The sequence below is a fragment of the Saccostrea cucullata genome, unplaced genomic scaffold, assembly GCF_032062105.1.
Source record: "Saccostrea cucullata isolate Sc308-1 unplaced genomic scaffold, CSIRO_AGI_Scuc_v1 ctg803, whole genome shotgun sequence".
Classification (NCBI taxonomy): domain Eukaryota; kingdom Metazoa; phylum Mollusca; class Bivalvia; order Ostreida; family Ostreidae; genus Saccostrea; species Saccostrea cuccullata.
The window spans coordinates 205952-221599 of NW_026925701.1; the positions used below are offsets into that span (position 1 = coordinate 205952).

General features: G+C 30.4%; 1 protein-coding gene across 1 annotated transcript; it reads right to left on the reverse strand.

Moving 5' to 3' along the window:
* Positions 1 to 10961: 10961 nt before the first annotated feature.
* LOC134269623 (homeobox protein SMOX-3-like) lies at positions 10962 to 15360 on the reverse strand. The gene is made up of 6 exons (XM_062751827.1): positions 15288 to 15360; positions 14366 to 14530; positions 13127 to 13323; positions 12278 to 12542; positions 11494 to 11670; positions 10962 to 11289 (listed from the first exon to the last, which is right to left on the reverse strand). The coding sequence occupies exons 1-6, from the start codon at positions 15358 to 15360 to the stop codon at positions 10997 to 10999; spliced, it is 1170 nt and encodes a 389-aa protein (XP_062607811.1). The 3' UTR covers positions 10962 to 10996.
* Positions 15361 to 15648: the final 288 nt, after the last annotated feature.

Here is a 15648-nt window from a genome sequence, read left to right on the forward strand (position 1 = left end):
AAAAAAAAATACAATTTCTTGGTATTACAAAAACGAATTCTTCGAAATTATCACATCAAATCACGATGCTTCAATGAAGATAAAAAAAGAGGGAGACAAAATAAAAAAAACAACAACATATTTCTATAAATGAACACCACAACATAAAAGAAATGGTAACGCAATCAAGCAAAAATCTTAGTTATTTAATAGAAAGAAGCATCTTCCTGACACCCTTGTTATCAGAGTGCCAAAACCATCTGCTTGCCGCTGACGTAACCAAATATGGAAGAGTGTACAAGATAGATCAAAAAGTCAGATAAATTCGAGAAGCAGTCAAGGCCTAAATGTACTGCCTGTCACCACCAAGGTATAAATGTTACCTATTTTGTATAATGACTATAGGAACTCGGATTAAATTATGCATAGATTTGCTTTAATATCTGTTTTAATCTTCCGAGTGTGGAGCCAAGGTTCTTTGACAAGCATGACGAAACTCTCGTGAAATGCACATAGCTCATTAAAATGAAATATACATAGGATTCATTAACATGTTAAATTATCTATGATTAATTGAAGGTTGTCAATTTCATCAGTATACATAAAAAATACAAATATAACCGTTTTTCTGATTCAAAGATATATCGTTTTCACTGAAAATTTTTCGTTAGACCTAGATTCAATATGCTTTATGCCTTAAGTAAGTTGTATTAACTAAATATTTTGTGGGGAAAAGTAAATTATTAGAATTTTTCAAGTTTTTTATAGACTTTTTTTCACCACTTCAGAAATTTGGACGTGAATTCAAGTTTGATTGTATTTTACATAACAAATAATACAAACTTATATTAAGCTTGGAAGCGTCTAAATGCCTCTCTTTTTCAATGAAAGAATCATCCCAGTTCTAAAGAAAATGGGACATATCTATAGATGAATATACCTTGCCTATCATTTTGTTTTATTAAGGATTTTTTTTTTGTAATGTTGAAAATTGTATATAAAAAGATCAAAACTATGCTGTCTATTTCTATACATGTACTTAAAACGACAAGGATTAGATATTTCAGCCCAACCTCAACTTCGCCTACTCATTGCGACAATCGATTCGAACAGTTGTATCAGAGTAATTTTGAAACACACTGTATGCATTCCAGATAAATCATTAAATAACCACCTGTGCTACTACAGGGCGGTATAAAAATCAATATACCCCACGTCGCTAATTCACTTCACGAATTATCACAAAAGATTTTTTATAACTCGTGTTTTCTCTAAACAATGTGCTTTTTAAAAAAAAATGCAGATATATAAATACTAAATATCAGTTGACGTTTAAAAATAAAGACCAACAATGATCATTCTTTTAAAATCTAAAATAAAATTAAATAGTCTTAAATCAATGAAAAGATGTGATGATGTTGTATTGATCTAGTCATCTATTTCTATAGATCCCTCTTTTTGTTTTTGTCTTTTAAGCGTTAAGAAGTTCTCGAGACAGCATCTCCTCAATGTTTCATCCCCTCAAAGCTGTCGCTTCAAATTGATCGCGTCCCTGGAAACCGATGCGGCAAAATTGTCTGTGTTTTCCAGCTGGTGACCTTATTCAGGTACATTCAATTTCCTTTTGTGACGGCCGGCTTGTCACCTTGGTAATTGATGACCGAGCCCCAGAGCCTAGCTTGATGCCAGAAGTGACATCTGGACAACGCATATCAAAGCATCTAAACGTCTCTTTCTCCCTTGTCTGTATTTTGTTATTATTAACAATATTTGACCTCAGGTGAAAAGTCCCATGTTTTTTTTTGCCTGTGTGATCCCTGTTTTTGCGATTTGCTGCCAATCATAATTGTCTTGTTTTTGAAACTAAGACACATATTAATATCTTATATAAAAGATGCAATTAAATTAATTGATTATTCAAGAAAGCTCTACGGACAAGTCTTGCAAATTATCACTGTGGTTGAAACATTTTGAAATTGTAAAGGATTTGTTTAATTTTCTCATTTTTATTGGTTTATTGACCTTCTAGTATCATAAATACTTTTGACTTTTAATTTTATTTATAAACAAGTGTAATCCACCTGTATTCACCTGTTATCAAACAAAATGTAGGTGCAAAAGTACTTTAACTTATTTGTCAGTCTGCATTGTTTTAAAATTCGCTTTATGTCCATGTGATTTTAAAAAAAAAAACTCAGATGCTAAAACGACTTCGAAATTATTTTCAAATGCATCTGTATTCTCTTTTTCTAATTAGCCATCGATTCGAGGATTTTGTCATCTGTCTCGCTGACAATACAGCGCGTGTTGTATTGAACATCTTGCGTTCTCAGCGCCCAATGTGATGTTGAGCAACATCGTATTCAGCCTAACCACCTGCCAACATCCGGATGTCGCAAAAGGCTGCTGCTTCTAACTCCGTATGCACTGCAATACAGATCGTGTACAATATCAAAGAATTGGCCCTCTTTGTTTCCATGGTTAATTTTCTTGGAATACGCGCGGACACCTGCGTTATTCCACCTGGACCATCGTTCGCACTCCAATCTCTAATGAGCAAATTTGTACAGCACGCAAGTCGAGTTAGTCGACAGAGACGTATTCAGATAATCTTCATTTGTTGAGGATCTCCTTTGCACATGTCGATGGTAGTATGATATATGGCCTCTCATTTCAATTTTTAACGCCATTTTTAAACATTGAACAGAAAATTGCGCTTTTCTAATTGTAATAAAAATAATCTCTTTCCCACTCCCCCTTTATCTATTTTCAGCGTAGTCATCGGTGTTATCACGTGACCACATGACAAGTTTGTCATATTCACCCATCACTTATATTTTTTGTGTAAAAATCGAAATTCTTTTTTTTTCTAAGAAACACCATTTGCATTTTTCATCTAAAATGTCATATCAATTATAATTTTCCTCGACATGCAAACTATCAAATTAGCTTGTAGATTCTGAAATGAACAAGACGAAGTCACATTAAGCTTAGTGAAGTTACTCGGCATACTGGCGCGACCTAAAGGAAGTGCTAGATCAATTCCACGACAAACTCACCACACAACCTTAATTGTAACAGTGTGTGAAGACCTTTTGTATCATAAACTGCATACCAGAATGTCTAATTTTGATTATTTACGAATGAAAGAGCTCCTATTTTAGTCCGAAAAACAAAAAGAACTCAAAACCACACACCGATGTTTTTTCATCTGATTTACATATTCGGATTTGATAAATAATTCATCGCATGTTCGTAAATAAATAATAAATGCAATTCGAATTTGAAATGATTAAAATATTATTTTAAAAGACTTAACTTGATAAAGCTACCTTACAATTAAGTTGCAAAAATTGATTGGACCGTTTTAAGGCCACCCACATAAAAAATATATCATATTTTCTTCTCGTTGAAGTTATGGTAATCAGCGTTTTCCTTATTTAACTTGCTTGTTTTTTTTATATACATGTATATCCTTTGATGCTTAAAATGTTTTTGTGAAATGTTTTACGAATGTTTTTTCTCTCTTCTATTTACATCAAAAGGGACGCACTTTTAAATCTAAAAAGTGCATCATTTAGATAAAATAACATCTCAACAAGGGGTTGAAATTAAGTAAAAGTATTATTTATCAAGTTTTCAATAAATATAAGTCTCTAAAACCTCTAGAGCTCTGAAAGAATGATAGGACGATTTTTTTTTAATTAAAGTAATGAATATATATACTCACCGTCAATAGAAACGCAACACCCTAATTTTAGGGGTGAAAATTATATACTTACCAAGAAAGTTGACATCTTTTACTTTGCTTATTTAAAATGATTTTCATTCCATGTACCGGAATGTTTAGCATTTTTAATAAAATTATTGACAATATTTTGGGTTTTCAAGTTTTTGAAGCTGTTAATCATAAGTATTTTACTAAAATTACGGAAAAAATATCCTTCTTTCTCTTCCGGATGTGATGCCTGTTTTCCTCAAAGTAACTGAAAGCACGCATTTTCATTGCTAATGTTGGAAATTTTCAAAATAAAGAAAAGGGAGACTACAGATGCAAATATACACTACATAAACTTTTCGGGCTCATATGTTTCAAAAGCATGAATGACAGTTCCTTGACCGGAAGTCCAAGGGTTACTACACTACGCTAAGTTAGAGAAAAATCAGGATCTAAAATAGGCATTTAAAAAAGGACAAGAATATTTATTTCGCTCAGATTAAGACATTGATAAACTTAATGCATGGTAGAAATAACATGGCGGACTAGCACGTTTTAATTGAATGGTAGGAAGGGGGGATGTTTTAAAAGTTATTGTTACTTTCTAATTAAAGTAAAAGTTCAAATGAAGTATCATTGTTTTATTTATACATTTATGTATTCATTCTTAATCTTATCTTTAGACCTTAGAAAGTATAAAATAATATATGTCTGAGCGAAATAAATACCTTTTTTAAATGCCTGTTTTTCAGATCCTGAGGTCGAATTTTCTCTAACTTTGAGCCCGAAAAGTTGTTATGTAGTGTATATTTGCATCTGTAGCTCTCCCTTTTCTTTATTTTGAAAATTTCCAACATTAGCAATGAAAATGCGTGCTTTCAGTTACTTTGAGGAAATACAGGCATCACATCCGGAAGAGAAAGAAGAATATTTTTTCCGGACTTTTAGTACAAGACTTATAATTAACAGGTACAAAACCCTGAAAACCCAAAATATTGTCAATAATTTTATTAAAAATGCTATTTTTTGATTTCTGTTCAGGGAGCTAAAAATCAACTTCCGGTAATGGAATGAAAATCATTCAACCGTTAAATATATATAAGTAAAAAAATATATAGTTATATTGATTGTATAATTTACCCCTAAAATTAAAAGTATATTAAAAAATATATGTATTGTTTATATACTCTTCAAAAAAAGAAACGCATAGTGGAATTTTAGTGACACATTGAACATAAAGATTATTTAGTAAAATGATGCATTGATAAAACAGAATTGTAGTAAGCAACAGGAATACTATCTAAATGTCAAAATTACTCAACAATTTTAAAATTACAGTCAGTTTATTATTAAAGATCAATATCTGGTATGCCCCCCGCAGACACAAAAAATGTGTGTAATAAAAACTGTACAGGAATACTCTCCCACTCCAAATGTAGAACTTCAGTCAACTGTTGCAGAGCCTGGGGATGCGATTGTCTTTGGCAAATCATGTAAATCCGTTTTGTCCAATGCTGTTTAATTTGGATTCAATCTAGCGATTTAGATGACTGTGACTGAAACAGGTTGTTGTTTCTTTGCAAGAATAGGTGTGTCAAACGAGCCATATGTGGCTTGCATTGTGAGATTGCAATTGCAAAATTGAAATAATAAAAGTTTCCATATTCAAACCAAAAATCAACCTTATAATACCATTTTTCATATCATTACACAAGCATTAGCACTCTTAAACTTATAAGAGGCTTTGTGGACTAGTAGGTTAACCAAAATGTTATGCTTCTTAGTCATACTCTATTCATCTGAGATCACGGCTTGAATAATCTTTTTTTTTTGAAAACGGTCTTGTTGGATGATTTGTGCAATAGATAATGCAGATGCGTCAATTTGCATGTTCATGTAATCCTCGGAAGTGATGCTGTGCTGCTGATGCATATTTTTTCCGAACAATTTTCGATGTTAATGGTTTATGTTTTATAAATGGTCTATGTGTAACATTATCGCCCATTTTCCTTTTTGTGTGCAACATTCAGATGCAGCAATTTAAGGAAACGTCATTTTTCAGATTTATACCTGAAGGAATAGCATCGTCAACAAATGAAAATTCAGATAAAAATTTTAGGGAAAATTTTGCAAAATCATGTCTTTTTTCTGTGATGAACTTGTAGAATAGCAATCATTCATTTCACTCGAATACATCGTATTCATTGTATGACAAAACTATCAAAAATTTTCAGGGCATTGATCCTACTATGCGTTTCTTTTTTTGAAGAGTATATATTGATCGTGTAAAATTTATCCAAAATTTCTACAGGAGTGAATAGCTACTTCTTTTTGAATTATTAATGAGAAAAATATGAAAATATAAAAATAAGAGACAAGTTCGACCACGTATTTTTCTCTACTACGCCTTTTAAATAATAAAATTTTTATTACAAACAAAAACAACCCCACGCACCCTCACACAAACAAATGTAGATATTTTATCATTAATTTCAGAATGTCTATTAATGCTATGTCAATTCTATGTTAATGCATGCATATCCTTAACAATTTTAAATATTGTGATTATTTATGTCCTGTTCCATGTTTTTGCCTTACGAACATGTATAGCAATTGCATATTTGAATAAGTTTGGTAAACCACAGATCCTATCTGAACAATTCAGAGAAATAGCTTTTTATGTGATGCGCAGTTGTTCAGTTTATAACAGTAATTTGTAGCAGGGATTTCTTTCCATTTGTACAAACTTGTGGGCTTCATGACATTGATTATAAAATACTAATGAACAGTGTGAGTTTTCGTATAATTAATTTTTGACCGTTGTAAAATAAAATAAGGGAAATATATAGTGTGATAAATTTCATCATGGGTATGTTTTCACTTAGAATTTTGTGCAACACATTCCGAATAAAAATGATTTTATAAAGAGAAAAAAAATGTGTTTCAATTTCAGGTAAATTATGTTTTCCAAGATGTTATGCAAGTCCGCAAGCCAGTGTTTATGTTCTGTGTTGAAATTGTTAGATTTGTCCCTCTTTTACGACGGATATTTAAAAAAACCTCTTATCTTATTTTACTAGAGACTCACCTGAAAGTTTGTGTTTTTCAACCAAAACCGAAAAGCATCAACCAAAATATTAATTGTACGAAAGCAAATAAGAACAAAAATACCAATGAAAGCATTTGTATGGTAGTGGTATAGTGGTCTATTAATTGTCATAAAAGGTTTTCCCAGAGATATAATTGGTGCAAAGATGAAAGTACGAACCATCTCTGATCGTCCTGGGTGCACGCTAGTATTGTGTCATCAACGTTCGTTCAACAGAGCATATCACTGTTTGTCATTGTGATCTCAATACTAAATGTTCAAAAATATCACCCTAGTACAGTTAATTTTATCCATAAAATTATTGAAAAACGATTACGCAAACATTATATCAATTTGTTTGATCTTTGTGTTTTGATCAATATCAGATGGATTCTTGAGTGCACTGTCCCTATAAACAATGGAGAAAATAGAAGAAAAACACCCTTAATTTATACACGGGACTGTTTACAAATGCATATATGAAAAAAAAAAATGAAAAAAGTAAATTTAAAGGTTTATATTTTATTTTCAGAATAAAATTCTGATTGTTCCTGATATATCAGTTGACAGTGGTACTGTACGAATAAAATCAGATGATTTTTCTCACAGGTAAGAATAAAAAGTATAGGTGTATCAAAGAAAGCTTGTCTACTTTTTTTTTTTTTCAAGGAAAAAAATAGTTCCGCAAATTGATTTTATTTAAACTTCTTAGCTGATTATATTTAATAATTATGAATTAAATATGAATGAATATGGATAATTTTGTTGTCGAAAAAGTCCAGGAAAATCAAGCAACCCACAAGAGAGTTTCAGTGCTAGGAATCTAAATTACATATTAAATTTATCCTATCAATTCTAATGTAAACACTAGCAAGGCCTATATTTACTACTAATTGCATAGAATTTAATTTCAATTGTATAATTCATTTTTTAAAAGATTTTTAATTTTTAATTTTATTAGTGATATTTTCAGTCTAGGAACAATCTCCATATATTTCATTTACCCACTATAGAGTCTAAGGCACAAAGGAAATTTGTATATTTTGTCTTAAAAATTATATCAGGTCAATATGCAGATATTGAGGAGAGACAAAAAAAGACATCTAGAAACAGAGGCAGAACCAGGTGCCAAGGATGAGGAAGCATCCCCTTGTCTACTGGTAACACCCGCCGTCTGCTCCTTGCCATATTAAAAAAAAGGAGGGAATTTTGTGTAAACAAAATTCAATTTAAAACATTTGTTAACGACATTTTGTATTTTGCAAACAAGGTCATTTTAACGACCATAAAACTAAAATATGTTAATATTAAACGAGATTGTTGATATCCTTGCATTACCAACTTTTTTGTAAATGCATGTATAACCTTATCTGTTCAGGAAATTTTTCGTACGTAGAAAATACCTTTGCGTATAAAATCAAGGAAATTAAGTTGACACTAGAAAAGTTAAAGTCGACATTTTAAAAGAAATGAAATCTTTGGGATTTAGAGAGATATTAAATCTCAATTTTATAGTAAAAGTTAGGCGTCTTCTCTAGCAATTAATGTTATGCACAAAACCAATAAAAGTCTAGGCCATAATTTTATAATTGATCTCTAGTACAGTTGCTTAGTAGTGATGCTACGAAAAAATGAAAAGTTTGATTGCACATTGTTAAAATATATGTCATCATAATGCACAAATAACCCCATCTTATCTGAATTTGTATTTAGATGACAAAAGGATTTTAATAATACTTTGTTTTATTGATGCTTAAAAAAGTATATTATAATATTATGTTCCAGCAAAACTCAAGTTTATGTTTTTTAAATTTAATCTTTTTAGTATCTTTCATCTGAGAAAATTATCTTTTTATTTATATTTTTTACAAATTTACTTTTTCCAATCCTAATGAAGTGCGTTATTTTAAAAAAATTCCAATGTAGGTTAAGGGACATAACCTGTTTTCTCTTTGCTTTATTCTCTATGTCTTAGAATTGATAGAGTTGTGTTTTTGTATATCAAACATTAATTGTGCATTAAAGTGGAGTATTTAACTTTTTAAAAATCTTTTATTTTTCTACATTGCCTACTAGCCCCTCTAATTGACCTAATTGAATTTAAATTTATAATATTCTTAAACTAGATTCATGAACTTCATAAAATTAGTACAAACGATATATATAATTACAGAATTGGGTAAATATTTTACTTAATATATCAAAAACAGCGAAAAAGAAATTTTTAAAGTAAAAAATAAAAATAAAAACTTGTTTTACAACGTTTTTCTTATGTTAAATATGGGCATGTGTGAAAATGCCTAAAGGAATTGAGCAGTTTGATGTTGCAGTTTTCCAAAATCAGCCAAATCAAAACTTAAAAGACTTCAAATTTGATGCAGCCATTCCACGTGATAAATAGAAAGAAAGAAGTTAACTTCTTCAATACAAAATGGCATTAGGAGATTCGATATATTGTAATGTCAACCTAAAATTATTTTGTTTTAAGAATTATTCTTATTCTTTGCAAAATATTGTTTGGTTGAAACATGTATATAAAATGTGCTGAAATTTTTGATAAACAATATCTATACAGTGAACAGGAAAATAGTTCAATATTTCTAAGTTCAACCTCCCTTATCTATAGGTATGAGGTATTACACAGTATATACTATCATTCCCTGCAAAATGTCTTAGAACTGATGCCTTCGTACCATCAGTTTTCTAAAAAGGATTTTGCTTTTACAGAAGGTATTCAATAATTTCGTTTATTGTCAATTTTGCAAATTCTTTGGTTGTACATGACCTTGTTTGAAAAGTCATTGGCTTGAAAATTGAAAACTTTTTAAATACCATTTGTTATACTACTAGTATTTGCTTTTACACTAATTGTTCTACTTACTACTATGTTTAACTGAATTCAAAATGGTTCACGACATATGTGACCGATCGACAGTTATCCTCCTTGGCACAGGATCCCGTCCTAACGAGTGTAACCAGGGGTCCGTGTATTCTTTGCTTCCAAATCTTCATTATTTCATTGTATTTTGAACTTATTTACTTTCAATTATCTTCAAATTTTCACGTGTCGTTATTATGCTAGTATGTTTATACGAGTTTTTATATATTTATTTTTGATTTTCTATTCAAAGGTTGTTAAAAATGTTACCAGAATACCTTATTGTCATCGTCTGTGGTCGGTTCTGACAATTGATATATACAGGTACAATGACATATATGTGCCGCATTAATCTTTTTATTGTTAGGATTCTTTTGTTTGACAGACTTTATTGAAGAATTCCTTAATTAGCCTCTTAATGTTTATGCTTCTTATTGTTTATAAGGTTTAATAAGAAATATTTAAGAATGACATTTATATTAATAAAAGCTTTAAAAAGTTGGAGATTGATCAGGAGCTTCCACATAAACGGATTTCTTCCTCCTATACTGCCAAAAATGCATTATTTTTGCATGGATTATACACATCTATAGGTAATTTACAGAAACTGGCCTTAAAACCGGTCTTCTTAATTCCAAGCATCGTACATAATGAAAACCAAATAAAGACACATTGAAATAGTTCAGATATCACAAGAGAAGCGTTGCAATTTTGAAGGCATAAACCTGGCTTTTAAGGTATTTCAATTAAATGATTCAGTATTTCACTGTCAGCTTCATTTCGAAAATATGCAGCTGAGTTTTGTATTCTAATGTTCATTGGAACAAATTAGCATGTACATTAATCAGCTTTCTTTTAAATGATAAAATTTAAATATAGATGCAGTTCCATCAAGGTACATGAATGTATCTTTTCCATGCTATATATAGCCTGCATCAGATAAAACTGAAAATCTTTAGAAATCATCTTGAGCGACTGGATTTCCATATTTTATAGGAAAAAAAACCAGGATGCATTTTAACATAATACACTTAACTTTAAGTCTGTTAAAAAATATTATTAATACATAATACATGTACATGTATTATAGTTTTGAAGCTAAACACACTTTTTAACATATAAAAGATATCTTCCAGCTTGAATATTGAATAAGCATGTTTTCACACATACTCTTAACCATTAGTTGGTTACAATCTTTATTTTTGCAACAATTCTAATTTCTGAATTAACAAATCAGCTTAAATGGCCAACTTATTTCAAAATATACAATATAAAATAGCATTTGAAAGAGTATTTTAACACAGTTTTAATCAGACGAAAATTTTTCACCATTTTACATTTTGCCAATAGATTCATAAAACATTTTTGCTCTCGACCGGAGACTTTCAATACTACTGCTAAAATGAGGATCCGATCCAACGCCATCCCTCTTGTAGATTCCGAAGGACATGGGTAGATCGTTACTGAAACTTGTGGATTTGCGGAACAAAGATGGAAAGGTTTCTTCAGGCACACAGAAAGGCAATCCAAAGTTGTGTGGCGGAGGGATACCTAAGTGTCTCTGATTATTAAATATTTGGAATGGCGGTAACGCAGTTGGAGATGGGAATGTTACTTTTTCTTTTCCTGAGGAAAATAATCATTTTTTTTATTAGAATAATAGCTAGCTATTTCAATTTCTACTGACGGAAATCTAGATATTTTCTTTCAAAAATTCAGGTATACACAACTTTATCTGCTTCTTTTGAGAAGGAAAAATATTAAATAAATATTATTCAAATAGTTTTAGTTTAAAGAAATCAGTGAATGAAATGAAAATACATGTATTACCAGTTTGTTCTCCAACATGTGGTGACATTTTATGTGACATTGTTTCATCTCTGCGATGATTGTTTTCCCTTTCGTCATCCTTGTTTCGTAATTCGGATTTTTTAATAACAGGCGAATGATCAGAGCCATTACTGTTGTTTACTATTGATTCTTCATTTTCTAGTCCAGATTTAAGTTCTGAAAATTAACAAAAAGGATATTTTATATTTTTATGTTAGATTATTCATAAAAAAGAAATCTTTATAATACATGTATTGAGTAATTGATTAAGCGATGAGTACCGATATTGAGTAGGAAAGTTATATTAGCAATAATATAAATCCCCTTTTCGTTTTCTTAATTGCTTTTTCAAGTACAAATAGAGGCACGTGAGAAGGAAATTGCATAACTTAATTATGCGATTTCTTGAATTAACAATTTCAAAAAAGACGGAAAAAAATTAAGGATGCATATGAATTCTTTACATATATTGGTTACCTATGTCGATATTTGGTTGCTTTTGTCCCCTTAAGTATTGTTTTTTGTTTTGTATTTTTTTTTTATTTGAGAAGGCTTAATTCAACAATGACAATAGTTATTTCAAACATACTCTAAAATCACGTACAAGTACATGTGTCAGTAATGAATAATTAACTCCAAATATGCATTATAAGAGAAAAAGATATTTCTACATATTTCAAATTAATTTTAAAATACTGATAAAAATAAGTAAAATTACTTGATAAATAAATGGATTTTTTCAAATCACAATAACAATATTATTTTTATGCACTGCTTTTCTAACCTGTCTCTTTCTCACACGAATCATCTTCATCATTCACGACATCCACAATGACTTCTGTCGTTTCTTGGTCTGAATTAGTACCAGTCTCTGTAGAAGCATCTGCATCTACCTCTATCTCACCTGTCTGTTCACGTGACTGCGTTTCGACATTACCTGAATGATCACGTGACTCCGTTTCGACATCTTCTAGGTGTTTGCTCTGCTCTGTAACAGGTGCAGTTTTCTGCTTTTTCCTAAATTTGGCTCTTCTATTCTTAAACCACACCTGAATGAAATAACTTCAGTCTGAACATTTGATTTACATTTTATTATTGCAATGAATACATGAAGATAAAACATTATTTATGTTGTTATAAGAGAGGTTATTTTAATACAGCAGCTGTGTGACAATAAATCATCGTAAACTTAACAAAACAGATATGAGAAATCATTAATTGAATAATATTTATGGTTGAACTATGTTTGTACTGTTATTCATTTGAACGAATTGTCATTGTTTGCAGATTTCTTTCCAGGATGTTGCTTAATTGTTGTATTAGAGCAGTCCATACGATTTAAATATACATACATGTATATTTTAGAATCATTAACGATTGTGAAATTGAACTTTAAATATTTTCTTTTTGTTGGTTGTATATTTATTCAAACAATTTTATACAAATCTTTTTTGAAAGTAATTTCTGAATGCAAACTAAAATAGTTAATTCACTCAAACCGCATGTATATTTGACATTAAAAACTTTTTAAAAAGTGTTGTGACTGCATGGAGTTAAAATCAAAGCATAGAGGAAACATTGACAAACAATGTCAAGTCAGCACAGTGCTTTAACCAACAGATAGATTAGATACTTGAATTCTGGCTTCTGGGAGATTTGTCATCATTGCCAGCCTCTCTCTCATAACGACGTCCGGATAATGTGTTTTAGCGAACGTCTTTTCTAATGTGGACAACTGTTGGTTCGTGAATGCTGTTCGGCATCGCCGCTGCTTCCTTTGACAACCAAATCTTGCCTCAAAAAGCAAATCTGCTGTAACAATCAGAAACTCTGCCACGTGAAAAAAATATTCAGCTACACCAACAAAGTGATTCAACAGTACTTCACTTTATCTGTAATTGGTAAGTGTAATCTGATAAATATTTTGTTAAATGATTATTCCTTGTATAGTAAAAATGTAAGCGAAAAGTATTGTCAAAATAATAAATTATTATAACTCGGAATAAACTTTATATAATGGAACAATGGATGAATAAAACATTAAAATTGTGTCTTTTCTGCAGGAGAAGGGTGTTGGAAGTTGTAGGAAAACGGTAGTCCTCGGTGGTCTCCAGTGAGTGAGAAAATTAATGTATTTCTTGTTTTTATGTAATTTTTATGTAATTAAATATACTGAGAGGAAGAATCAATCATATTATAATATTAAAAACATGTCAAAATTATTTTAATTAGACGCTGAGACAAATTAGTAAATTGAATCTACTAAAACTGTTTAAAAAGTAATTTTGGAAAGGTTTTTGAGTAACAAAAAAGATACTTTTCCATTTTTTAGTCCCTGATTAGTCTCTTAAATGATACTCAGAAATCTTTTATTGCACATCTACTGGACACCAACAGCCATTCTTTAAAAGATGAATAGGCTACTGTAGTAAATGAAAGAGATTTTCTGGAAACCTGATTTTTGTAGAAAAAAAATTGTTTTGAGATCCGACTTCGCCCCAAAGATGAAAATCAAAGATATACATCTACAGGATACCCCATTTACGTTCCAGAATTTGGTTTGTAAACTACATGTATTTAAAATGTAAGTGTTCCAGGAACTATAGATTCGTGAACTACGTTGTTTTTTTAATTTATCTCTCATTAACCCCAAAGAAGAAAATGAAAACTCGGAAAGCTTATTGGACATCCCTAGGATATCACCTACGTGTATCATATTCTAAAAGTTGAGTTAGCCATTGATAAAAATGTAAGAGAAGTCTGAGAAAGAAGGGTTTGCTAGCCGAACAGCCTAGACATCCGGACTTTATTTAGAAAGTAATGCTTTAATATCAAATTTAAGGGTTTTTAATTTTTTTTAGCTTTTACTTACCAGCAAGTTTGTCAGCAAATGACACAGATGGTGGTAATGCGTATGGTGTTCCATGGAAAGGAAAAAGAGCAGAGTGTGACTGAAAGGGGTAAGTTAAAGGGTTGTGCAGGCTCAAAAATGGTGGCCGTGGCGGGAAAACCATATGACTGTTGTATGGCTGCATAGCTTACAAATAAAATAACAAATTAATCAACATTCTGAATACAGAATTACTTTTAAAAATTTATTAATTGTATATTCAAATAGAATTTTCAAAATATTTCAACGGAAAAAATATAACTGCTCTTTAGTTTAACATGAAAATAGTTTTTAAAAAATATTTTTATATTGCATATGTGCATTCTTTCTTTACAAATAAAATATTAAAACTATTGAAATTATTTTATTAAATAAATAAATAAAAATAAGGAAAGCAAAAGAATAAAATAAATGATTTTTTAAACTTTAAAAATACGAAAAACCAAAGAAATTCACCATAGAGATGAAAAATACAATTCAATATAATATTTTTCGTATTAATTCAAATCTAAGTATACAAATTTTCATTTCGTTTCAAAAATAGAGAACAGAAGATAAATGTACGTGCTTTCCTACCTGTACTGAGGTTTAAGAGTGAAGAGACTGAACTAAGTTCATTTTACATTAAAGGTGTTGTCTTGAGTAGAACAAAATTTAAGTACCTTGCTAAACTAGGAGTAAATGAAATTGATATCAATTCTTTAGATATGATTAATTTAATCTTTGTGGAAAATAGAGGAAGAATAAATAAGAAAACTTGCAAGAGATGCATAATTAATTGATCTTAATTCAGGAAAACCGTTCTAGAGAAGTGTTTAAACATATCAATTTCTTTTCATCACTGTCTTCTCAATGAGAATTGAGAGAGTTTAATATGGGCCATCCCATTGTAATCAATCATTACCCCAACCAAACACTCTAAGATCGTATTTTGAGCTGCTAATCTGTTTGGAAAGGCGTTGATGTTGTGTGATCATTTCAGCTTTAGGAAGATGTCCGTACGAAATGTTTACTTGGAAGCCACTTCTTATAAGGAGTGAAACGTGTTTAAGGATTTAATCTTTAAATGAAGTTTAAACACTGTTTTATACATACTTGTCGATGAACCCCTCCAAATAAACCGTCACGGGGGCATGAAAAGGATATAGATGTTATTTTACACAAGATCATCTATTTTATTACGGAGACGATAATTTCGTTTTTTTGTATTTAATCCTTTTTGAAAATCCAATTTGCTTTTTACACAATGCTAAAAGTCTTGTTTT

Coding starts and splice junctions, on each gene's coding strand:
- LOC134269623 (XM_062751827.1), bottom strand. CDS start 15,360: ATGATCACACAACATCAACGCCTTTCCAAACAGATTAGCAGCTCAAAA. Junction 14,531..15,287: donor TCTTAGAGTGTTTGGTTGGG/GTAATGATTGAT, acceptor TTTATTTGTAAG/CTATGCAGCCATACAACAGT. Junction 12,543..13,126: donor TCCCAGAAGCCAGAATTCAA/GTATCTAATCTA, acceptor TATTTCATTCAG/GTGTGGTTTAAGAATAGAAG.